The 26,001-nt window shown below is 42.2% G+C and overlaps 2 protein-coding genes across 11 annotated transcripts; one reads left to right on the forward strand and one right to left on the reverse strand.

The window, feature by feature from the left end:
- Positions 1-147: 147 nt before the first annotated feature.
- On the forward strand, positions 148-17,409 carry LOC124297879 (facilitated trehalose transporter Tret1-2 homolog). Of its 7 annotated transcripts, XM_046749227.1 has the most exons (12): positions 620-655; positions 4,144-4,342; positions 8,555-8,715; positions 9,179-9,344; positions 11,511-11,646; positions 14,854-15,062; positions 15,267-15,536; positions 15,674-15,896; positions 16,048-16,250; positions 16,511-16,690; positions 16,934-17,068; positions 17,202-17,409. In XM_046749227.1, exons 3-12 carry the CDS (start codon positions 8,666-8,668, stop codon positions 17,277-17,279), a joined length of 1,650 nt encoding a protein of 549 aa, XP_046605183.1. In that variant the 5' UTR covers positions 620-655; positions 4,144-4,342; positions 8,555-8,665; the 3' UTR covers positions 17,280-17,409. The 7 variants fall into 7 exon arrangements, with proteins under 7 accessions (XP_046605182.1, XP_046605185.1, XP_046605183.1 ...); XM_046749226.1 differs by lacking the exon at positions 4,144-4,342 and having other exon boundaries at positions 148-655; XM_046749230.1 differs by lacking the exon at positions 8,555-8,715.
- Positions 17,410-17,519: 110 nt separating this feature from the next.
- Positions 17,520-21,863, reverse strand: LOC124297880 (UDP-GlcNAc:betaGal beta-1,3-N-acetylglucosaminyltransferase-like protein 1). Of its 4 annotated transcripts, none has more exons than XR_006906677.1 (10): positions 21,494-21,863; positions 21,049-21,271; positions 19,613-19,677; positions 19,397-19,462; positions 19,145-19,308; positions 18,841-18,993; positions 18,606-18,762; positions 18,256-18,405; positions 17,995-18,166; positions 17,520-17,940 (listed from the first exon to the last, which is right to left on the reverse strand). XR_006906677.1 is itself a non-coding variant. In XM_046749232.1 (9 exons), exons 1-9 carry the CDS (start codon positions 21,530-21,532, stop codon positions 18,086-18,088), a joined length of 1,098 nt encoding a protein of 365 aa, XP_046605188.1. In that variant the 5' UTR covers positions 21,533-21,863; the 3' UTR covers positions 17,520-18,085. The 4 variants fall into 4 exon arrangements, 2 of the variants coding, with proteins under 2 accessions (XP_046605188.1, XP_046605189.1); XR_006906676.1 differs by having other exon boundaries at positions 17,521-17,929; positions 21,494-21,861; XM_046749232.1 differs by having other exon boundaries at positions 17,520-18,166.
- Positions 21,864-26,001: the final 4,138 nt, after the last annotated feature.

Here is a 26,001-nt window from a genome sequence, read left to right on the forward strand (position 1 = left end):
GTGTTTCTGATTTTTTTACACCCAATCGTTGAGCGAACTACGCTGTGTGAGTATATTTTAATTTTCGGAATTTCACTCTATCGAAACTTTATTTTTCGGAATTTCGCTCTATCGTAACTTGAATTTTCGGAATTTTCTAAACCACGTTGTTTTATAAAAGTTTAATCTCTTTACTTGAAGTTTCGCCACCAAATAATTCGGAATAAGGCGCTTCCGGAACTTTTGGAATCCGGAACTTCAACCCCGCCACGAACTATTGTCGTCAACATCCGAGAGGCATCAACCGTCGTGCAGGCCAATAAATTGACTTGCGATAAGCTCTCCACTCCTCTCGAGTGCGCGTTATACATTTTGCATCACAGCTGCAAGCAGCGGGTCGATAAATTTTGAAATCGGATTATCCGAAGCCCAGAACCTCTCCTGGGCATCGAAAGTGATTTATCGATATCTCGGCAAACCTTCTGGAATATCTTCGACACGTTTCGTTGGTAAATACCGTGACTCATGCGGTTTTAAGTGGAGTTTTCTCAACTGTTGCGGGCGTGAGGAACGAGGAACGAGGAACGAAACGGAAACGCTGAACCTTCAGCTTTAGTGCCGGAAAACTTCGGATGGTTGAAAACGTCATGAATTCAATGGTTCGAACGCGAGAAGGGTAAGGTTTACATAAATCACCTTTACTAAACTTCGAAACTGGCGTTTTGGCTGCCACTAAGCGGGCTTTCTCTCTTTATTTTTTTCTTTCTTTCTTTGCAACTTTCCGATATCAGTAACGATCTTGAACTCATTTTGAAGAAACATTAAAAGCTCTCAGTACACATAACTTTCATGTCATTCTGTTCACCTGTTGACGTTGGATCAATCGACATTCGAATGCGAAAATTGATTCTCTTCCACAGTCCGGAGTCTTTTCTTTTCTCTCTTTATCGAGGCAGAAGAATTCATCTGATTGAAAGATTCGTCAAGAATTCCAAAGGGTTCATCAGTATTTATAGCTTCGTTTTACCTGCAAGCTGCGAAGAAATCCGAGGTATCGAGGCTACACCTGCATTGTGCGATATCGCGTCATGCAAGATCAGTGGAAAGTGATGTGGTAAACGGCGGTGGTTTTAATCAGGCGGATTTCAGGGGGTTTAAGCATGACCAATACACGTCAGGTCTGAATATGTGTTTCTATTTTCTCTCGTGAATATCGACATGCGTCAGCAACGGCTCAATAGTGCATTGTGACAAAGCTTACCGCGCGATTCCGGCCAATCCTACGATATTACTTTAGCGCACGTGACGTATGCAAGTGACGTGAAACTACGACGAGTTACTGTAATTTCGTACTTTATACCTGGTACGTCATTCTCATGCGAACCTTGTTAGTGTTACGAAACAAATGAGGAGGTAGGGTATTAATTAAGAGCATTGTGATGTCAAATGAATAGCCAGCTTGGGCGGAAAACGGAGGTTTACGGAACGCTACGTAAACACTTTCCCTTTGAAGGTGCGGATATTGTTATGCAACGAAATTTCCTATTCTGTAGTCAGTTCACGAATGAAAATATTTATCCATCGACGAATATTTGTTTTCCCAACGAGGCCGTGATTCAGCCATCGATAGTTTCAAGCGTAACAGCTGCAGGAGAAAAGAAACTTCGGAATGAAAGAAAGAAGGGAAGAAAAAGGGAAATTGTTTGTCTATTGAGCTGATGTAATTTGAAAGAATTCAGTGCAACGAGTTTCTTCTATCATATCAGCAGGTGTGAAAAGCCTACGTCTTCGTAGAAGCATAAATAACTTTGATGCGTGAAACGATCAGTTCAGAGAAATAAAATTCGCGAATATTAGAGAGAACACCGTTAACTCTTTACTACATGGCAATAAAGCTTCGTTGAAGGTGCTGGACTGTGACCGTAATCAGTTTGAATACTTATCGAGTTATATTCAAACGAGCGTAGGTCGCTTCCACAGTGCTAATTACATTCTACCGCAAGCTCAGTTACGAAGCTACTACATTATTTCTGCCTCAGTGGGCCCGACAATGTTCTTCGGTACGTCTTGCCCGGAATCGTCCAGCGTCTTCGTAAATCAATATAGAACGGAGAACAATGTGATTTGAATTTCAAATCCAGATCATATTTCACGCTGCTGCACCAAAGCCCGGATAATAAAATCCCCGGCGGAAACTTTGCCGAGTAGGTAAATTTTTAGGTTTGTATTTTTTCGCGCGATTGTTTGACGGCGACAATGAACCGGCGTTGTTTCATAGCTGGAAATGTTTTTTTATTTCCTCCTCCTTCCCTCTTTCACCTTCACAGCCTTTATAGCAGCCGTTTGCATCTCTACGTATCCTCCGCACGCGAAGGATCGGCAGGAAAAGTTAAAATGGGAGATCAAGAGCAGTGCACTTTGCACTCAAGTTGGATCTGCGCATTTCCTGCGTCTAATAAAACCGCATTCTCGACCTAGGACAAACGTAATCCAGGATGCACGGCGGCGCATTGTCGACCGTGGCAGTTGAGATGACACCCTTTCCAGCAACGGCTGTAAAACTCCTCCGCCGCACTATGTAGGTGTACATATAGAGCTTTCTCTGAAAGTCCTGGAGGGTTAACGACCAGACAATGGTAGACATTGCTTCTTCTCTACTCGCTCCTGAGCTTCTCGTTTTATCTTATTTCCTTTTTTCTGTGTGTTTCTTTTTCTTCCTCCCTCTTTCTTTCAATCATCGTTACGGAGCTGTTAGTGGTGAGAATCTACCCGCGGAGAATCACTGAAGATAAGCACGTTGCCTTTCGCTCGGCTACTTCGAAGCTGTAAAAAACAATCCGAGATAACTTTCAAGATTACTTTATTTTCCAGCTTTGCTAATCGCGACAAGGATTGGTTGTGTTAGTTCGCACCGGTATGCCTTGAGGAACTTGATACGCGCCTATTGTCACAAGCTCGAAATAATAACTAGGTCTACTCGGGAACTAGTACAGTGGATTCCTTCAAGCCCGTGCGAAGCCTGCAAGCGAAATATATATCTCCGTAGAATACGGCATGAATATACTGTCTGTAACACGCTTTTCCAGCTAAAGAGATAGAGTCTTAAATCCATTCCTCGGAGCATAGAGGCACGCGTACTTCAAGCGTTGAATTTTTGACGAAGCCTCAGTCAGACACTGTGTTTAACAGACGGAGAACCGCATGAGCCGGGTCTAACAAACTTTGAGGAACGAAGAGATCTCTTTCCACGTACTCTTGAACCTTGTACAGGTAGGTACGTGTATTTACATCCATATACCGCGGAGGTAAGCTTTAGATTGTTTTTAAGTCTTCTCTTCAGAGTGAACAGAAGATTCGGGATGAGAGTTTTGCAGAATTTCAACATCGTCGTAACAGAGCAGAGAATTGGACCAGTCCGACTTAATTAAGTAATATAAATACAGGGCTGATTTTTCACCTCTTGAAACAATAAGTCGAATTAAAAGTAGTTTCGAAAACTCGCTGCTTGTAATTTTCGCATGAAGGGAAAATTGGGCCTGCCGCTTTATTTTCAGAAGCGGTGTGAGTTACCCTTGTATTTTCTCTATTCCGGGATTTTGAAACAGAACCACTGTACGGAGTAAAGAAATTCCGACTTTGCAGTTCTGAATATGAATCATCTCATTTTTCCATTCTCTGTCCGCACAACCTTCTGCGTATATATTTGCATCCGGCGACCTTGAGCATAAAAGGATTTCATTTTATCTGCAATGCAACGAGGTGGAACTAAAGCGGATTTCGCACGTTTCTGCCGTCGATGTTTGCGAAACTAACGTAATGCTCGTTCAAGTTTTCAGGCAAACTGACTCTTGGGTGTCTGGCAGGTATAACTGAAATTGAACTTGAAACCTGATCAGGATTATCTCAACTGCCATTCCATTCCAAATCGCAGGTACAGTTCGAAGTTCGATGCGTAATTTCCGCAAATGTTCGCTCATGAATATGCGGATCGTGGTTAATCGGGTTACACGTCAATGATCGAGGCATTCGTCAGATTAATTTGTATCATTGAACATAAGTGTCGTGCGAATGCCGAATGAGAAGACCTGTGATTGACGATTCAACGAGTTTGTTCGTGAGATCGTTCGAGGTAGATTGACTGATTGACGCCTCTTCGTCTTTGAGATTTCTGGCGGAATCTGTCGGAGGTATAAAGTGATTGACGGGTGGATGGAGGAGGATGGGAATTTCCTTGATGTGAAAGCCGCATTCTTCTTCTCCGATGTCACTCGTCTAACGTTTCCAATCAAGACATATCCCTCGGAGTTGTCCTGGCTCTATTCTCGCCTCGCAGTCACGCCCGGACCGAAAGTACCTAACAACTGTAAGTATCCCGACGCCATTGGAACTACTCGGAGCCGGAGAATCGACTGACGAAGTGTTTGCACAAGGGTAGTAATCACCCCGTTGATGGCACGACCACATGCTACTTCTGCAGAAAATAGATTTCAATATTTCACGAGGCACACGTATCGCCGGTAGTTGCATATCGATCGAAAACAGGAGTTATAACACCTGTCTATAGACAGCCGATTGTACGTCTCGACTGTTTCGAATTACCCCGAGTAATGCATAGGTGGTGTACCTTGCGTACCCTTCCATGCCCTTGCGTATCTCGACTGTGATTAGCAAGAATTCATAAGCAGCCGTTCTTTACAGGGTCGTAAACCTGCATCGATATGCGAGTAAGTAATAAACTCGTCTAGACCGACGAGATTTTAATTTAGCTTCGAGGAGTCGTAATATTATAAAATCCGTTGGTTTTCACCCCAGTGAATTCGCGGCGCTACGATGAAGCAAAGAATATTTGCGGCTTTTTAATGTGTTTGCGATTTAGAGAAAAGGCGAAACGGAGAAAACGATATCGGATAAATGAATTCGAAACGATTCCCTTTCTCACTTTCACAGATTTCATTCGCCGCCTGCCAAAAAAGAAAAAAAAAAAAAACCGGGAGAGCGATAAATCAGTGGCAGATACGTATAATCGCCGTAGAAATTGGAGATAAACAGAGTTACGATTTATCTGGACGGTTTCTGGACGCAGGGAGATTATCGAGGTGCACAATGGACGTGTTCGGGAGCATTAATCGTTCGGAAGATTTGAATCTCGGTATTATAAATCGTGAAAATTGAACTTGTACGGTTACGGAGAAAAATGAGGGTGTGGCAGAGAGCGGACGGATGGTGAAAGGACCTCCTATCGAAGTTTCACGTCGGAGAGGAAACGGCGTAAAATTCCATCGTTTGGTCGTCTCCACTTTTTACGACGAGATATTTTGAATACGGGACGAAGTATCCAGCACGGTCATACATTACAGGCACGATTTATCGGGTCGCGACCATTTCGCATGACAAATGTCTCCACTCATCGTCCACCATCGGCCAGTGGTGAGTGGAGTGAAAATGGAACGTGGAAAGAACTCGCAAGGAAAGTATACCAGGTCGGTCTCTCTGATTTGATTTGTTTCGTAATATCTTACAGTAGACTAAAAGCCAAGCGACACGTACTTTTTTTATCGGACAAAAAATACTTCCAGGGGGTGAAAACGAAAGGATGAGCACCTTCTTGATGCGCGTCACGAATGAAACATTTCAGCGTTGATGTCGTTCAAATACATCCAGCGCATCAAGAAATCACCCCGTTTAGGTGCCCATTTTTGGGGGTCGTTTTCACCTCTCTAAACCGTTTATTAGCAGATAAAGAAATATACGTGTCCCTTAGTTTTTAGTCTACTGTAACGTATCACAAAAGAAATCGACTTGGGACACCTTCCTTATCAGATACAAATCAAGGATGTTCCTTCTGTGTTGCAAGTGCAATAAAGTGCAGCTGCTACACTTTTGACAACTTTTCAGTCTTTCCTCAACTCGCATATATCGTGAAATCTTCAATCATCGTACGCAGCAAGACTCCAATGTAATTGCCAGAGCCGAAGCAGAAATTTGATAATCAACGCTTACAGGTCCTACATCGTCCAAGACAATGGAAATCTCACCAGAGATAGGGGAACAGATAGGAATCGCTGACATGCCTTTGTGCTGGTATAATGTAGTCACAGCAGGGCACAACGACGCCAATTAAATTCTTCCTTAACTCGCGCTAATCTCAGATGTACCAAGACAATGAATTCTCCCCGCCTCTGGATCGGAAACAAACGTGAGGCGATCGGTTTCCAGTTCAGTCCGACTCCATTGAGGCCTTTATCCCTCATGACAAGCTTCATTGTACAATCGGTGTCGGTCTTGAAAGCCCGCTTCAGCCGATCGTGTTCCAATTTTTCATTGGAAAATCGACTCGTCCCATCAGAGGAAGTGAGATACACGTGATTCGCTGAGTGAATTCCATCGTTCTCCATCCGACGCAGATCCGAACCAAACCGAGAAATTGAAACTGACAACGTCCTCGAACGTTCTCTGGTTTTTTTTTCTGTTGTTACGTAACGTAAGAGGCGTGCGAGAGGGTGAAGATTGCGTGTTTATTCAACTCGAAGTCCCCGCGGTTGTTATTCCCAGTGTATCGACGAAAGCTCGGGTTGCAGCGCAGTCTGTCCTGGCAACCGCACTCCAGCGAGCTGCAAAGTAAAGGACCAAGTTTGCTCTTCGAAAGTCGACGAATTGTAAGGATTGATACGGGTCGATAACATGCACTTGTCACCCATTCGCCATGCAGACGTGAACAATAAGTGCATGAATCGTTATTTACCGACTCGGAGAGTGCGTCGTCACTTGCTGATCCAGACGGGGTAATTCAACTTGCGCAATGAGGAATGAATAAAAGCAATTTTCCCCCGAATGAGTTTCAGCGATTATCCAACGCGGAATTTCCACTCCAGTCCACTTGTTAGGTACCTTAGCTTTCGTACCGTTTCAATACGCGCAGTTCGTCCATGAGAAATGTAGGAAGAGATCGATCTGAGGGTCCGTCAAGTTGACCACCAGCCTTGTCAGTTGCGGTTATCAAGATAATGGGTCAAGGTCTGCGAGCCTCGCTTGCCTACATGTCTATTCCGCGCCCCTGTAATCGGAGATTAACTTGTTTCAATTCTCGCCGCGACGGCGCGTGTACTTAGGGACCGATCGACGCCCGATGGATGCTGCTAGGATTCGGAAACGGTCGGCCCAAAAGGGAGGTGAAAAAAGGAAACGAGGGAAAACTCGGCGATAATATACACGGAGATTCTGCCTCGGCTCTTCGTCTTCGAGACCTTTCGAAATCCGAGTGCCAAACATTAGGCAGCAAACTTCAATGGACTTCCGAGCAGGATACGGTGGTTACGGATAAATGATGTAAATTTCAAGCTCGTTGACAAAGTTTAATTTATAATCGATTTCTCGTTCTCTCGCGCTGTGTAATCCCGCGTTTCCGCTTCACCTAGTTCTACATTCGGCTGAAGAAGTTATAAGATCACGCGGTAACCTGGTCACTGTAAAGACCGTAATCACTTGTCTGATTCAATTCGCTACATTGCACCAATTGTCCAAATCATTACCTTTCGCCTGGCTAATGCTAATTTACAAATCAAATCACGTTCTGGCATATAGAAAAAGAAGAGAAAATTAACACGCTGTTGCGAAACGACAGAGGGTGCTCTAAACTTAACCTAGTAACAAACTAGGACACGACTCTTGCGCTCCAATTTTTGCGATATTCGAAAATCGTTCCCAGTTTAGATTCGCAAGCTGAACTTTCGCACTTTCGGCTTCAACTTCACATTTTTTTCAAGAAAATTGGTCTTCCGTTCAAATTTCATTCATTCAAGTTTATGGCGGTAATAAGCTGCTCGTAATTCCTATTGGCCGAGTAGGTAAGAGTTCGAAATCACGAAACACTTGTGACGTAGATCGCACGTTGGGCCGAGCGAGGCGCGCGCGCGTGTTTATTCGGCATGTGTGGGGCTAACTGGTCTACAATAATTGTATGATTGTGGAGACTATATTAAGCTTAACTAAGTCACTATTTATATGAGTGCGGACCCGGCAAATCTCTTACTCATCGCCAGACGGCGGATAAGCCCACGTTGCGAAACGTCGAGTCTTTCTATATAGAATTGTAAGTAACGAGAAAAGGAACAACAAAACGCACCGTTTACAGTTTGCTCCTTTCATTTCGTTGTTGCGTTCTTTCACTCGGTTTTCAATTTCTCGGCGGATCGGCGAACGATCACTGATCACCGATCTGCCCTTACATCGAGATCGTTGCGATTGAAATGCATTAAAATTCGAACCCGATGTGAAACGAAAAGATTGAAAAAAAAAAAATAAAAATACTCACGATTCAAGAAGCTCGTATATTTTCAACGAAAATCGCTACGTAATTTCAACACAAGAAACTTAATCTTCCAAACGTGGGTTATCGAAGAACATATTTTAGGGGAATTTTTTCTGACCTGTTGATTCTAAGCACCCACGAAAACTTCGCTACGCAAAAAATAAGTATAATACGTGGGTATTACTCATCAAATGGAAAGTCTGGTGGGAATTGGTAGAGGCATGTGCAGGGACAGTGACTGAAATTAAAATATTATTCACCGTACAGTGATAAAATCAAACCATTTGCACGACTGGAGCAGAGGGAAAAAGGAAGAATAACAAACACTCGAACAATAGTGCAAATCATAGTGCTGCCACGGTGTGTTTTGCGGTATAAATGGCACTGGTTAAACCGATTTTGCCAGGCAGGATGGAGAAAGGACTGGGGTGAGTTGATAAGGTTCTTTCAAACATAATTTGTGCATTCAGTGTGCTAGCGGCAAATTTATTCGCATGTAATTTCATTCGTTCGTTTGAGTAGTTTTACTATGAAAGGCTGTGAATCGTTTGCTTAATTCCGAAAATTATGTTTAATCAGTCGCTAATTAAAATTTGCAAAGAATGGAGGAACGCGTATATTTGGAAATAAAAGTACAATCCAAAAGACACTTTGTTCTAATTCAATGTACAAAGTCAGCAATCAATTGCTCGTGTACGTAAATTATTAAAAAAGATGACACGGCAGAAACTGTTTTTAATGCATGATAATCGAGTTAAACTATCGACCAATTGCATTTTTGATAATACATAATTGCAGTCAGCGTCAGAATCGCATGTGTGGAGTAGAATTTTTGTGACAAAGTATCAAAGTGTGATTTTTAAATTTTTCCTCTCGATTCTTCAATTTTAGACACCACGCACAAATGCTCCTGAATTCCGGCCACCCGAAGGTTCTTGGATCAATCACGAAGAAAGGTGGAGAGAAAGTGTTTCCAGGAAGAAAACACGGAGCACACATCAGCGTCGTAGGAACGAAACATCAGTATTCCTCCAATCCCAGAGGGGTCTTCGCTCAGGTAGCTTTACGATTTTTTTTCACTGCCTTTTCTCACTCGACTGTTGTTCGGGCTATTCGCGTTTTCACACTACTCGCAATTTTTCGCACGGAAAAGTGAGGCAAATGGTTCACTAGAAACGTTACTCGTTTTACGAGACTTTTCGCCTCAGGACGGTTTTATTGCCGGTGGAAAATAGCTATGATATTATTGCTGCATGTATTCTACAATCTAAACGACAGGTGGGTATAAAGAGTTGACGGAAACTAGTTTCGCGGTTGAGAATACTTTGCTGAAAAAAAAATCTGCCAACAGTGAATACTGGTAAGACCACATGCCAAAGCTTTTTTACAATAAGTTCAAAACATTTCGCTGCCTTGTTTGTGGTGAAAGTATGAAGATCAGAGTCTAAATAAAGATCAAAATATCAGAGATAAATTCATTGATATCGTGATAAAAATGATTCAATTATTTTTATTGTAAATTCCACTATAATATTGTAGTTTAAGGTTCGCGAAAACTTTCTTTTTTTTTTTAGTACCAGTGAAGAACAGAATTTGAAAAGTCATTAGTACAATCGCACCTAAATATTAATTGTGGCGTTGAAGAAGTCCAATTACGTTTCAATCAATATCTGTATTCTATGGGATAGCAAATTACGAATTGAAAATAAACATGGTAATTGATTACGATTACTGTAAACACGTTTATATAGTTTGCTGGTAAAATGTATATTTTTCCCTTGGAAAGAAAAAATCGTGTGTATTTGAACGGCTACAATACACAGCGCACATCGAGCTTCGAACAATGAACACATCTAAATACAATTTCTACCCAAGTAGAAACGGAGTGGGTATAATAACTTCGCCGTGCTAAATTTCTAGACGAGATTGCAATTTCTCAGAAAGTTCTTCTGCGTTAGGACCGCTTGAAGCTATTTAGGAAAATCCTGGAGAATATATTTGAGATCTCTGAAAATCCCAGCACTCCGGGCAAGAGCAATGGTACTCAATAAGTGCTTCCACTTCGGGCGCTTGAACGTGAATGACGTTAAGCTGCTTTTAAAAAATTCACCATTATGATGCCCCCGAAAGTCCAGGATGAAGCTTTCCAAAGAGCTTGTAAATCCGAGATATACAAGACTGCACATCGGTCGGCATCAATTCATCTTAAAGCACAGTTTCAATTAGAGCTTTACCGACTAAACGGCGAAGAATCTTTCCCACATTAATCAGGAACAACTGCCGGTGGAATTGAGCACGTAGCCAACGCGAACAAATTTCAACCGTATATATTACTCGATTTAGTTTATCCAACTTATTCATACCCTCTCACAGCCAAAGAGCCAAGTGCTTGACTAATGAAGCGTGATCTGATTTGAAGACTGAAAAAACTTGATAAGCATAATGGAACGTGAATTTGATGACTTGAAGTCTATCCAAGTTATGAGAAAATTCGTTAAATGACGAATTCACTGAAATTCAAGGTGCTTTAGACAAATTTTTACGACTTCATTCGCAACTTTAACAGCAGAGATAAATCAGCTCTCATATGTTAATTAAATTCTTCAAAACTGGAGCACGTTGCAACTTTATTACTTCGCCCAAAGCGTTTTCGCTCCCTTCGCCACTGAAGCGTCAAAGACGGTTTATGAAGACAAGGGACGCTGCTCAATCCGGTTAGAGTGGAGTGTATCGTTAAGGTCGTTAGAGTTTATGGTGTCATCTAATCTAGCCCCGGAGATTCATTTCACCTTATCCCTACCACGAACTGAGTGAGAAATTTTCTTCAAAACTTGATCCGTTACACTCAAGGTTTACCGAGTCACTCAACGTGCTCCGAAACGAGGCGTCAAACGCGCTCCGACACTTCGCCAGGAAATATAATCACACACTCTTGCATAAAGCGCGGTGGTTGACAATTATAGGTTATACGGTGAGGGGTGGCTAGAATATGCTCTCAGTATAATTTGAATCTCGTTACCATGTTTGCCAATTTTCCCCAGCTGTCCGTAAGCCGTAATTTTGGAAAGCTTCACTCGACGAGAGCTTTTCCCGCACATACATGACGCACACGTTACTTACGACACTCCCTCAAATTATCATCACCGTCATCTTCGTAGTCCGATCATCGCCCAGGTGTACTACCCACTTTCATTGAAGTGCAAATATTTGCATGTTTTTTCAGTGCCTCGTTACCGGAGCCGTCCTATTACTCACGGCCGGATGTGGCATGCCCATAGGATACAGCGCCATACTTCTTCCAAAACTTGCCCAAACGAACGGATCGTTGCAAGTGGACGAGGACCTAGGGTCGTGGATCGGTAAGTCTTGAATGTTGCTGGATCTGTTATTCATGAACGTGGTTAAAATTTACAAGGGCAGCTAAGGAGGGGATCGGGAGGTTTTCGATCGCGTTGGGGGTTGACAAATGGTTGGTAATTAACCGACGCGTGGAAAGCATAGGAAGGCGAGGACTTTCGCCGTAGTAAAAATGACCGCACCGCATTACTCGGAGATTAGTGAGTAACGATGTTATTTATTAGATTGCCAGAACCCTCTACTGGATGGTAAAATGACCGTTTAAAGTGGCAAAGAAATTCGCAACTGCCCCACGCGTTGTGTGCGGACAGCGAACTTACTGACCCAGATATGTTTTTTTCATTGGATAATATTGTCTCCAGCGACGATATTATAGTAATTCATCTTCCCCCGTAACGCGGCTGTACCGCCTGTCGGTAGGTACTAACAAAGAGGTTAACGATTCACGAACGGCACTATAAAACCCATTTGACAGCTGCTCGAAACTAGATATCTCCATACCGCACACGCCGACAAAGGAGTTTCGCGAAAAGCATCATTTCCCAGACTCTTCCCCAGGATGCCTGCATCAGCAGCTTCCGGAGTTCCGGGGGTGGGACTTCCGACGGCGGCGGGGATAACGAAGGGTCGAAAAAATTGGAAATCATCGACATTATAACCCCGGGGACAACGTGCGACAGGCAATTGACGTCGGACCGAGTCGTTGACACAGATACACGAATTCATTGAATAATTTCGTCTGGTCCTTTTGGGGAACGTGAAACGTCTGTACAATCGTCGGTACTGATTTAAAATGCATTTATTTTCACCACCACGTTGTCAACTCGGTGTCGCTGCCACCGGGGGGTTAATGTTTCTTTGTTTTCGTGCCGAATGGCTGCAAGCTCGGGTCATCCGACAATGAGCGGCACGGCACGTCTCACTCGGTGTACCGAGGGTTCGGTGAATTCGTAGCCAAGGGGCGAAACATCGAATGGAACTTGAAGCTCCGCGGTAAAAACCGATGAACGAGAGGCGTTCGAACCGACGGGGAAAGACGCGATAACGAACCAATCAAGCGTCTCGCCTTCCTTCGTAGAATGGGGTTGTTTTTCAAATTTTCACGACTTTCAGCCATTATTATCCCCGAGACTGGGAACAATTTATGGACTTCTGTCCAGGTGTCTTGTGTCACGTTTGTCAAACGGAAATACGTCGCGGATGATGGTTGGACTGGAAGGAGGTGGGATATGTAATTTCCAGTGTCAGTCGTGAAATCGGCACGGCAATGATCGTTAGGGTTCCAGAATTACATCGGCGTAAATTTCGGCAGTGCGATTCGGGTACGAAAGTGAGTTAGAAAATTGACGAGCAGAGAATGTTCGGGGTGTGAAAGAAGGCAAGTACCGTACATTGTGGAAGGATCTGGAACGAAGGATCGACGGAAATTGCGGTTGCGTGCGTGTAGAGACGTTGCCAAAACCGGATCCCCTGACCTACTGATCAAGCCTGATTTTTGCAAAGACAATTTAGCTATTAGTGTTAAGGGCGTTTTATTTCGTTCTTTCTATATGGCAGTGACAATTTGTCGTGCCGTTAGAATTGATTTACTCAAACGGATATATTAACCAGCCTGCACCACCCGTACGCGAACCGTACAACGCGTAGGAAGGAAGTGATATGTGTGTCAAGGTCAACGCATAATGCTTGACCTTCAAAACACTGTAACCACTTCTGCTTTTGCTCGGTATGCAATAATAGATTAATCCCAATTCCCACCACGACGTACCTTTTATTATTATTATAATACCGGGCGTAGTTGATGATTGTCCAGCTGAATGCAGTCACCGGCTCCGGATCCCTATACCCGTTGCACTTGATCTTTGATCGTGATCGTTTTTACCTTGTCCCTAAGCCGCGGACCCCGCTCTAGGTCAACACTTGCGCAATTCGCGCTGTACGCGTTTACGGGCTTCATTCATTGCTACTGCAAGTATGTAGGTACATACGATAGATTGATCATACTGTTGCAAACAACTGCTGATCGTGGACAATCGTGCCTTTTATAAACGATGATTCGATAAACGGGAACTTCGTCAGTGAAACGCTTCGAACCACACCTCAAATGCGGTTACAGTCATTTTCACTCAACTTCTTTGCGTTTCTATAACAATTATCCATCTACATATCGTCCTGCATCCCCATGGGACTCAAGCTCCGTTGTATAGTGCACATAAAAAAGTTTTATTTCCAACGCGATAATCGCTTGTCATTTAACAAGGAGACTCCTCCCTCACAGTCGTTGCAGCGACACGCCGAGTCGAAGGCGTGAAATGGATACTGGCAGGAAAGTTCATTACAGTCGTTTGAAATTTTTATCAAGCAGCGAGTAATTGAAAAAGTTATTAAAAGCTTTTGAGTTTCAATCGATGAATTCCTAAGTAATCAAGTTACTCTGCTCCGTCACGTCGTTCACTCTATGCCACCTTACTTATTCTACAGTCGGCGCCGAATAGGCTGCCTCCTTATTTTTATTTCCCTTTTTCATCCTTTTATATCCTCACTTCTTCGTCACTGTCTCTCAGGGAGTATACAGGCTCTGGACCAAACTAGATTCTATCCAGGTCGCCACCAGACCCATTCAATCCTTTTCCGCTCTATTACGCATTTCCACCGCAGGGTGTTTTACTTGGATTCTTAATCGAGGACAAAAAAAAACATCCTCAACAGTTCGAGCGATGATAACTTATAGATACAGTTCTTCGATACACACTCAATTTTTCGGACAGGTCGAGTGTTTCGAGCTTCACGATGTCAGTTCATGTTTTTGTTCCTGAGTTTAGATTATATTTTTCCGTCCTAAATTTCTCTGCAATGTAAGGTCAACGTGTAGTATTATCACAGAAAAAGCAACGCCACATTGCTTCTGTCAAGAAGATACGAAATTTTAGCTTATTGCAGTGAAAAAGATGAAATCGCGGAGATGAAAATTAAAAATAAAAATGCGGTTAGCCAAACATGACTTTTTATTTCAATATCCTGGCATTCAAACGTTGAATATCGATGAAAAGGTGGATAATTTTTCATTTAAATTTCAACCAAATTAGTCTTCGCGACATCCTTCTTACTATAAGCCGACAGATCAATGACATCAGACCCTTTTGTGAAATCCTTTTACGTTTCCCAACGCAGTTGTCTTGGGTTTCTAGAATGTTTGCTTATTTTTTCAGCCTCGGTACACAGTCTGGCGGCGCCGTTTGGCTCGCTGTTATCGGGTCCCCTGATGGACGCGATTGGCAGACGGGGAGCGTTGCAAATATCTGCAATTCCGCTAGCCGTAGGTTGGATCGTTATGGGTTTGGCGCAGACCATAACGTGCATTATAGCCGGTAGAATAATGTCAGGATTCGCGGTTGGCCTCGTCGTTGTGCCCGGTCAGGTGAGTTGAGCATAATCACTCGCGTCCTCGCGAAGTTGACATTATCATTTTCCACGCGCAAAAGCCTTTTCCAAAAGCCAAAAGCCCTTCCGGCGTAAGCTTTGCTGCTTTTCTCCGCGCGACGAATAAGGCAACAGCGGTTGTAGGAGGAGTGTTTGGTTCAAAGGTGAAAGAGAGAACGAAAAAAAAGCTTCATTCCGACAGGTTCTCCTCGGCGAAATAGCGGATCCTGGCCTTCGCGGCATCCTGGTCGGCGCACCCTTCGCCACCTATAGCTTTGGGATTCTGCTGGTATACGCCCTCGGCGCAAGCTTCGCATGGAGAACGGTCGCCTTCTGCGGAATGATTCTCCCCGGTCTGGCCCTCGTCGCTCTTTGCCTCAGCCCTGAAAGCCCCGTGTGGCTCGTCAGGCGGCGGAAAACCGAGGCCGCCAGAAAAGCTCTCTCGTGGTTTCGCGGGGCGGATGTGATGCAGGTAAGCCAGCAACGATCACTGTCGTAGTTCAAATTTTATCGGATTAAGTAAGATTTCGCAAAAACTTTAAGGATACCAATCGGTACATTCGTAACAAATAAGCCCGTAATCTATAAAAGCTCTCCACTGTTTCTCAGGTGAAAACGGAAATGGCCCAACTTGAGTCAAGAGCCAGAGAAGACATCGCTCGAATATCATCAACGGCCACTTTGCGTCAGCAGGCGTCCTCGGCGTTGTCGAATATCTTGAGTCCCGGAGTCATCAAGCCTCTGGCGATAATAAACGTGTTCAATTTTCTTCAGATGTTGTCCGGAACGTACGTCTTCGTCTTTTACGCCGTTGAATTCATCAGGGAAATGGGTAAAACGAATCAAGCTTCACATGGAAAACATTCTCGCTTTCTTTCAACCAATTTTCCTCTCCACTCAGTAACTACTTCCCGCATGACAGCAGACGATGAATTCCCGGGTTTGCTTACTAACGGACAAACTTTTTCCCAATAATTGCGCAGAGGGCGACGGAGTGGATCACTATCTTGTGGCAGTGATCACGGCTGCTGTGAGGTTCGTCTTTTGCCTCGTCTCCTGCGTCCTGCTGCTCACCACGGGCCGAAGAGTTTTGGGAATCATTTCGGCGCTCGGAACAGCCGTTACGTCATTGGTCCTGGCAGGATACCTGCTGGCCAGAAAAGGGCAGCCGACGACCGACGCGGACGTGAGTAATTTACGTTTTACTCTCGTGGACTGAAAAATTCTAGTTGTAGAAACTATGCATATTCTTGGACCGTGTTCAATTTTTACCAAAACTCCAAGTTTATAAAAATCTAGCATATAATATCACGTGTCACTATTATTTTCGATTATGGTCAATTGAATTTGTCTTTTGCTTTTTTCAAACTAATGATTCAAAAATAAATCGATGCTAATGAACGGAATTTCTCTCGGTGCAGTAATAGGCATTTTTCGAATTCGCAGATGTACGTAGTCGGCACCTGCATAATCGCTTACGTCAGCGCGAATACGGTGGGCCTTTTAACGTTGCCGGGCCTTATGGTAGGTGAGCTCTTGCCCCAACACGCTCGAGGAATAGGCGGCGGTTGCACGTTCTTCCTGTTCAACTTGACTCTCTTCGGAGTGACAAAGGTCTTCCCAGGGGTGAGTGGAAATTTCCTAATTAGTCTAGAGAAACGGCGAAAGTCACGAACAAACGTGATACCACTGGTGCAGAGCTGGGTAGGTTTGAACAGTGGCTTTGTTTACCACCCCGGGGGAATTCTCGGCTCTGAACCGCGGTCAAACATTGCGCTTGTGTACGTCACCCGATGAATCTTCTTCTTTAAAATCAACCCTTTTCAACAGTTCCTCCTCTTCGAGCTCTTATTCATTTCGACGATTTAGGTCAAAGGCGCGATCGGTATGACGGGAATTTTCACGGTATTTGGCGCCTCGGCACTTTTGGAAGCTGTATTCGTCTACGTTGCGTTGCCGGAAGCGAAGGGGAGAACGCTTCAAGAGATAGAAGACTACTTCCAGGTAAGTTCTTCCGCTGTTGCGTAATTTTTTTTTTTTCTTTCTTTTTTTACTTCCTTTTACCGCACCCAACTTCGAAATATATCACGTAACTTTGTATTTAGTTTCATCGTGTGTTTGGTTTATCCTGTTTCAGGAGGGAAATGTTCTCTGGGTTACGAGGAAGAAACAGCCAAAGATAAACTCGGCGACTACCCCTTTGGTCAATGTTTAACGCGTTCACGTGTTATAGATTTAGTTTAGGCGGGGCCTGAGTATTAAATTGTTATATAATAGACATGTTGTAAATAGAGGTGAAAATTTTTGCTGTGGAAACGTTTGGCCAAATAATTTATAGAAAAAAAATAAGAGTTGAAGAGTGGGAACAAGGATAAGAGTGAAAAAGACGGAGATGAAAATGCTGTAATATACGTTAGATAATTCGTTATTATTTTTTATGTACCTTGATATATACATTATGTTTTTTACTGTTTTCACAACACGACAGCGACGGATGAATAAACGCGCATATAAATATTGAAAAATACATCTTCAAATTCCTTTTCCACTTCGACGGTAAAACCTGTTCTTCACATCAATGTTTCGTTTAGTGCTTAGAAGTCGTAAATAAAAATATATATATATATATATAGAAAATATACCGACCGTTGGACATTCCTAGAATTATACAGACCCAGGTTATTAGATCCGGATAAAATAAACCTAGCTGGTTGGAATCCAACAACCTCGACTTAGCTTACCGACCAGAAGAATCACCGCAGTGAAACTTTTTACCACAGTAAAGGAGGAAAACCAGTCGAGGGTAAGGAGATTGTCGGCTGCTGGTGTCTGCAGCGCCCTTTTTCCCCGAATCCCGTGGTAACTCTGACGAAACTCTTTTTTCAATATAGGGTCTGTAAGGATAATAAACAAGCGTATTGTTAACTTACCCAATTATTGCAGTTTGGAGATTCGTCGGGTTCTGACTCATGATTGTTCTTCGTTTTCGTTTCTGAAGCCATCGGGCCTAATGCAGAGGTGTCAGCTAAACAGGACGTAATCTTTTCCTTCCTTCAGGTTCAAGGATTCTAAATTCCGTTCAAACTCGCCGTTCGTCATGTCCTGAAAAACGTGCCGATGTATCGCAAGATTCCTATAAATACAAGCTTCTCTTCGCTACGAATAATCTCGTCGCGTAAGTACTTACGTACCATTTTCACGCAAATGATAAACGGAGGCTTGGCTTTTGTAAAGTGAATTATCGGAATTGGTCGTCCTATTTTCTTTCGGACTGGTTCATACGATACGTAATTCTGTCCGATCTTATGCTTGTCCACGTCACAAAAGGCCACAACTTTGTCCTGAAGAATGAAAATTCAGGAATAAGAATGACAGAGTTTTGAAAACGGGATTATTAAAAATTATTCAGTAAGTCGAACAATTATCGGACTGAAAGGAAAAGGAGATTTGACCAAATCAGCGAAAGAGTGTCTTCAATTACTAATCACTCCTTACCATGAACTACTTCGACTATCAAAAATCGTAATAACTGCAGACTTACCCGAAACTGAGGACACAGGCTGCGTAATAATCGCCTGCCTTGTTTGCCGCCGTTCCATATCGTCAATTTATCCCACAGAGGAAGAACGAGTCTTTCCAAACGCGCAACTCTTAGATCCCATATTGTTTGCCTGTTGATAAGAATCCTGATTACCTCTCTGACAACAGAAATCGTTGATTCTGGAGTATTAGCAAATTCGACATATGTAAACTGTGCGCGGAGTACACTCGCTTACTCGCAAATCGAGAAAGTCTCTGCTTGAGGATGATACACATATTCTAAAACCGTATCATCTACCCTCAGAACTCTGCCACCGAGGTCCAGGTGCGAATAAAAGAATATCAAATCCTCTGGACAACCGCGACCAGCCTCGCAGAAGCCACCGACCCTGAAACAAGTGAAAAAAAACATGCAATTTATCGTGGGGAGAAAAGATTCAAACAGCTGTAACGGTGAGTTGCGAATAAGTGTGAAAAGGACAGAGATCTCGTCTTGCACATAGTTCTTTTCTCGTAAATTAACCCAGTTCTTGCGCTGACCTTTGAAACACGGATCTGTGGCAAAACCACGTTGGCATAACGATCGTGGGTCCGTGAGAAGTGTAGATTTGTTCCTCAAGTTTTTCACTCGCGATTGTATTCGCCCATCGTGAAAATCTGGCGGTTGCATTTTCCGGCTTTCTTCTAAACCGCCCTCCAACAATCTGTGTAACATTTGGGAAATAAGTATTTACTTGGAATCTTCATCGGTACGTACGGCAGTGAAAAAATAATATGCCAAATTTTACCTACTGCATTTTCGTTCTCTTTTGCAACAGCGTACTGGGCCTGAATCCTACACGGCAGCATAATGTCATCCTGCAGATTTTCCATCAGTTGATAGTAGCAAGGAGAAAAATATATAATTAGAATTGTGAGAATTTCCAACGATGTTATTTCGAAAAGGTAATTGCATTTTATTCTTAATAATTTCAATCCTGGTTCTGTAGAAGATTAACGCATGCTTACCACATCTTGGAAACACAGAAATTCTCCAGTAGAATTTTCAACCGCTCTGTTTTTAGCATAACCAACTGTAAGAAGTTACGCGTATAAATAAAAGATCAATCAGATTGTGGTATAAACAAATTGATCTGATTTTGTTTCACAACTTTTTGAATAAGTTTGGTAAAAACGCGCATGAAATAATAATGTTTGAAGTGAAAACATAAGTTTTGAAGTTTTTAATGCTATTACTCAAACAAATAACTCACTGATTATTTTCGTTTGCAGCATCCTACTGCAGATATTATACTGGGTCAAATAATCACAGATTGTATGAAACTGCATGCATTATATTTCACAATACCAAATCATTTGCATACTGGGGTAATTGCACTTATTTCTTTCTCGGTCAAAACATGCCTTCGGGCCTCAATGCCTGCAATACTGATTATTCTAGGAGATCTAACTACTATGATCAAGTGACAACTTGAATTTCAATGGAAATAGTATGTGCTAATTTTAGTTGAAAGTAGAACATTGCAAAACTTTACTAGCAAATTCAGTTCCTTTTAATCTGAAATTTAACATAGAAATTTGAACCTTTAGCATAAGCGGAAATAATTATTATTAGAAACTTTTGCAACTGGAGCATCGAACAGCTGTAATGTTATTTACTTTGAGTGATATTCAACACTAAGAACTTTGAATAATCCCTACTAAACTGCAATTTTCTTTCTCTTGAACAGTAACTGCAAGCATTGTATATAGACAGGCATATGTTTGCACTGTTTCAGATCAAAGGCTCTGCCAAAGGCTTGCACAAAGAATAATCTGTCAGCAGCTGCAGCAGTTTCGTGAAATTGTTTCAACGCCGTCAAACTTTTTACTTTTATATGTTATTAATAATCAGGATAGAGACGAAAGATATGTGTTTATCATATGTCATTCAGAAATAACTTGTTAAGCATCCCAAGACCAAAACAGTAACTAAAAATTTTCCTTTGAATTCCAGGCCAAAGATGCTGCAATAATTCTTGTGCAATTACAAACTGGGTGGGAAATTTTAAATCGTTGGTACGTAAAACTATAACTCTTTCAATAAATTTTAATTGCGACTACCAAAAGTTCACTTCATAACATCCGATGATTCATTAGGCATAAATCATATGATCTTTCACAAAGATATCCTTTAGAAATATGGATTAAATTATTGTTACTAGTCGAATAGTTTGCTTAACTCTATTGCTATTGTGGCATAAGTCAAAATAATGCAGATGCTTAGATTCTCTGAGGTACAAAGAGAATTGCGAAAGACTCTGTTTTTCATCTGCGAAATGTACACACAGTGACGTATTGATTGTTTTCTCAATTTTGATAAATGTTTTGACGTTCCTAAATTCCACTCTCCTTACCAGCGAAAAAAGAATACGGACATTGCCTTCAAAAATAAAAATTCTCACCCCCTCCAGACTCTTGGTTTTGATTCCTGAATATCTTGACAGGAATGGACAGTTCTTCCAGTCTCAACTTCCACGTACAGAGTAATTCCGGGGTTCGGTCGGTGCTGGCATCGTCACAAACGGAAACCTCAACTTTCACGAAGCTCAACGCTGTCTGGTTTAAAACAGATTGAAGGCAGGTGTCGATCCAGTTTTCTCCATTGCGAATGGGAATGATGATGGACTGAAAATATGGACAGAACGTTAGAACATGATTGAAAAGAATATACGGAAGAATGAGAAAGATGTTAGCCCGATAATTAGCATAGCGAGAAACTGGAAAGCATGCAAATTAACCAGAGTCGTAACATCTTCCTAGTTTGAATAAAACGAAGCGTTACGCGGTTTAAAATAGGTTAGAGAATTGAGGTCGATTCTGTTATTGATGATAAAAACATTTACGCACCACTAAGGGGTCGGCGGTATCTGCGTTCATCGTGAGCATCGCCTAGCCGCGCTTATACACTGCAAAAAACCATTTTATTGCCCGGTTTTAGTTCAAACCAACAGCACATGGTTTGTTTTTATGACAGCAAACGGCAGCTGGCCGTTGAAAGCAAAGCAGAATGCCTGCAGTGCGGACGAAACAAACGACAGTCGGCAGTCGCAGAGCTGATGGCGCAGTTGTCGGAAAAGCTACGTCGATTCACGGAAGGCCGAGTGGCGGGAAAATTTGAACGCCACGGAACGTGTTCGCTTGGAAAAGAGGAAAGATCTCTGTTTAGTTGGATCGTTTTTTGTCTGATTTTTGGTGAATAAGCTAAGTGTTTCGACAAATTAATCACGTGTGTTATAACTTGTCAAATTCAGCGACAGAAGCACAGCTACATCGTCGAAATATCCGATCATTTTAGACGTGACGTCATAATGGAATGATGTGAAGTGCTCCGTGAGTGTTTCAGCCAATCAAATATTCGAGATTCACGGAACATTACGTCACACGGTAAGCATGTATTTGAGTATTTTTTCACGCTCACAAAGTGTATAGATTGCTGCGCATTCCCATTGCAAACTATCGCGGATTTCCAGATCAACAACAAATTTTAGACAACAGAAAATATTTTTCATCAACTTCGTACCTCAATTCTTTAAAATTTCTTCAAAATCTCTGTAGAAATCGATGATATCGCATGAATGGTATTGTAAAAAACGTTGTTTGTGCTACACAACTGGGAGCAATTTCTACGTTATTTTATAACCAAACAAACGTAGTCTTGTTATAGTCTGTTTTCTTATCAATCGTTTCCCCCACACCAGAGTCCACACGATATCCGTCCTGTTATTTATTTACCCACCCGTGAGTTTTTATTGATCATGAGATGAAGCGTGCAATGTCAGTTTCCGTTGAAGTCTAAGAAAAAAGATGTGGAAATCTAAGCACTAGGGTGGTCCTTGTTTAGGGTGCTGACAAATTTTTACCGCCCCATCACTGAAATCAATTGCAAATCATTTAAAAAGAGTTGCCAAATTTTTTCACATTCTTACAGCAAGTCTGAGATAGCCCGCATTGTGATCGAAGTTTCTTATGGAAGTGAGGTGAGAAAAACTTTATTTCGCACTATGTATTTTATCGTGAAAGTAATAATGTTCCAAAAAATCTATAACTGCGAGGTTTTAGTCGGCCTTAGTAATACTATATGAAAAAAAGAATACACATCATCGTACGAGGCAATCTAGACGAATTGCACTTCCTCTAAATAAAAAATAAGTCGGGTTTCGAGGTAGCGCAATTCGTCTAGATTGCCTGGTACGATGATGTGTATTTTTTCCCAGATAGTAACACTAATTCTCACCAAAACCTCACGGTTACAGATTATCGGGAACATTATTGTTGAACTCTTGCAATAAGATATATACTGAGAAAAAAGTTTTACTCGTGTTAATTTCCATAAGAAACTTCGATCACAATGCGGACTATCTTAGAGTCGATGTAAAAATCTGAAAAAATTAGCCGATTGTTTTCGAATTATTTGAACTTGATTTGGGAGATGGTCTGGCAAAAATTCGTCAACACCCTGAATAAGGACCACCCTACTGAGCACATGTGTAACTTATATCAATAGAATTTTATTGAGCACACCTTTAAGCGAATACCGCTGTGTGCATACGATATTGGATATGATCGATACCGCTGACACATGGGCATTATTAAATTCCAACGACTCGGCACTTTCTTTCGTGTGTCATGAGAGCAAAAAGGGAACCTTCGACGAAAAGGTAAAGAAACAGAAAAGCTCTGCTTTCTCCGCAGGATATGGGAGCCGGGTGTAATTAGGTCCCTCAAACAGTTTTTTTGCGTCTTGTGGAACGCCGTCTCGTCTCTGCAATTCGCGAAATTCACTCGGTCTTCAAAGTTGGGTAAACTAATGATATTTTGTAGTTCTCGGATGAGTTTTAATCATTTTCACCAAAATTCCATTGCTACAGTGCGTGAGAGACTCTATCACTGTTAAAAATTTATGTATGGAACTTTCTACGCCGTACCTATTGGAAGTTTTATTCGGATACGAACAGCGAATTCACCATAGATTTACTGTTTATTCAATTTACAAACATAACAAATTTACCACACAATTTAGTCCTACGAATTTTAGTAAATTAAAAATTTTCATTGCATATTTAAGACAATTACATAGTAATATATGTCACTGCACCGAATTTGTAAATTTGCAACCTGATTTTGTAAATCGACAACTCTTTTGGGCGGTAAAGGTATGGTAATTTCAGAATCATTTTCAACATTGTACCTACACAGTCACGGAGCATACGAAGCAGCTAATTCAGTCATGTACAAGTGAATTTATATGCATGTGTATGATGTGTCACGAGTGTATTTTTTTTAAAACAAAAGTATAAGAGTCGGTGGCGGGAAATGACAGCTCGCTACTCGAGTCCTGCTCTTCTGTGTTGTTTGATGTGCACTCTTTTCGGCTCATGATATCAAAGTGGGACCGACACATTGCACGTGATGGGCGAAACGTATAAGCTTGCAAGAGCGACTCTTGAAATGAAAAATTCAAGAGGCTCTACATTTCGCACCGTGTTACATTTCGCAGTTTTTTTTAAAATAAATACCGAGCATAAAGTACAACAGGCGGACCGTTACATTGTTTAAATTTTCCGTAAAATCACGTCATATTTAAGAATAGAAAGCTTTGATACCATAGGCACTATAACAGTAGAGATAGCGAGCCGAATACAATAGACCGACGCGTGGCGCCGAAGGCTCGAGACTCGCGATCAACGTCGGATTTAAAACAACTCAAGTTTAGAAAAAATACGAATATATACATACAATCTGAGCAGGGATTCTTTCAAAGTATACATCAGGTATAACATAACGTAAGCGGTGACGCTGGTAATATTGCTTGTCTTTTGGGTTATTGAACAAGACGTACGCCGAGCCAAATCGTAACAGACTGCAGCAGATTCTCGTCCGGGAAATTGCGTTCGTTCGACGAAAGTCTGGCTGGTATCCAAAAACGTAAAGAGCATGTACCGCGTCGTGTGGCAGAAGTATCCATGGAATAAGGGTATACCGTCAGTATCGAACCATTCCAACCCGTGAACCCATCAATCCACACACACACCGAAACGCACATTCGCGATGTGACGCGGAACGCGCGATACGCGCGTTTCGTACATCGGTATGTAACTCATACGACCCATTCCAGACGTCATTTTCCAGAGAGGAAACCCGGCCAGTAATACGATGTACGCTGGCAGTGTGCGCATTGAATTGCGAGTTATGGAACAGAAAGGAGCACATAAAGGACGTCGCGAAATACCCGCGCGGTACAGCGAGCGGTGAATTTATGTAAAAGAAATTAGCCGCCCTCTCAGCGCTTGTTTCGCCCCTCGTGCTTCCTTCCCGCGCCTAAAGTTCATGGAACTTTGCTTTATCATTGTTTCGGCGAAGTGTTCCTGACGCCCAGAGTCCGTTCAAAGTTTAGGAAACGACTTTTTCGTCGCCCCGGTGACAGGAAGTGGGAAAGTTCTCTGTATAGGTATACGTATATGACATAAGCGAACAGCCGGATGTATTCGACAAGGGGTTTTGTACAGGCGCGTCCCGATATTCGCCTGCAGACGTAGATAATGGACGGGAAGCGTATAATCGTAAAGGCATATCGGCAGAAGTTGGCCCTGATCGTGAGTGTGATCTAACTCGCCGATCGAGACGGATATTTTTATAGAAGATCAACGATCACCTGCCATTATCGCCCACTTCGATTGTAATAGGCACGACGACGACTGGAAGGAGGGGAAAAAGTTTACTTTTTTTCAATTTAGTATCGCGTGTCCGGCACTCCGGCACGACGTCTGTTCGGGCATAAATAACCAGATCCATTGCTAGCGTGTAACGCCTGCCCGATAAAAGATTAGGCCTCGCGTGAACCAGATACGTTTTTTATCGTTTCTTCTCCTTTTTATTTACACCCAGCTGAAACTTCTGCGGAAAATAATCACAGGTACGGGTCAGTGGCAAATTGTTTTACACCTTTTTGACATCAATTCTCTGCACGAAGTTGCTTGCCGTCTACTGCAAACACACGCATACTGTTATATCATTTATTATACCAGGTGCTGATCGACATTTAGAAACTTGAAGGAGGTCGGTTCGCCAGAAATCGTAGAGTTTTAGGTATAATTATCTTTCACATTATTATATTCCTAATCTGCTAAAGGATCTCTTCGAACAAAAATAGAAAATGCTGAATTTATGAACCGCTTCGAAAGTGTTGAAATTCTAGTATCCATATTCCATCGATTTCACTCACCAATGGCTCGATTCATTCAGAAGACTATTTCCCACAAAATTTACTAGCACACGATTTATAATTTTTTTTATTCTCTTAGCATCGTTAAACATTTCAATTTACAACATTTTCCCGATATTGATTGTGATTAATC

This window comes from Neodiprion virginianus, chromosome 2, assembly GCF_021901495.1.
Source record: "Neodiprion virginianus isolate iyNeoVirg1 chromosome 2, iyNeoVirg1.1, whole genome shotgun sequence".
In the NCBI taxonomy this organism is placed as follows: domain Eukaryota; kingdom Metazoa; phylum Arthropoda; class Insecta; order Hymenoptera; family Diprionidae; genus Neodiprion; species Neodiprion virginianus.

What these genes read in the sequence shown, in the direction of transcription:
- LOC124297880 (XM_046749232.1), bottom strand. Translation starts at nt 21,532, where the DNA reads ATGCTCACGATGAACGCAGATACCGCCGACCCCTTAGTG. An exon ending in ATACCGCCGACCCCTTAGTG is followed by an intron (nt 21,272 to 21,493) that starts GTGCGTAAATGT and finishes CCATATTTTCAG; the next exon opens with TCCATCATCATTCCCATTCG. An exon ending in AAACCAAGAGTCTGGAGGGG is followed by an intron (nt 19,678 to 21,048) that starts GTGAGAATTTTT and finishes AACTTCTTACAG; the next exon opens with TTGGTTATGCTAAAAACAGA.
- LOC124297879 (XM_046749226.1), top strand. Translation starts at nt 8,666, where the DNA reads ATGGCACTGGTTAAACCGATTTTGCCAGGCAGGATGGAGAAAGGACTG. An exon ending in CCAGAGGGGTCTTCGCTCAG is followed by an intron (nt 9,345 to 11,510) that starts GTAGCTTTACGA and finishes ATGTTTTTTCAG; the next exon opens with TGCCTCGTTACCGGAGCCGT. An exon ending in GGACCTAGGGTCGTGGATCG is followed by an intron (nt 11,647 to 14,853) that starts GTAAGTCTTGAA and finishes TTATTTTTTCAG; the next exon opens with CCTCGGTACACAGTCTGGCG.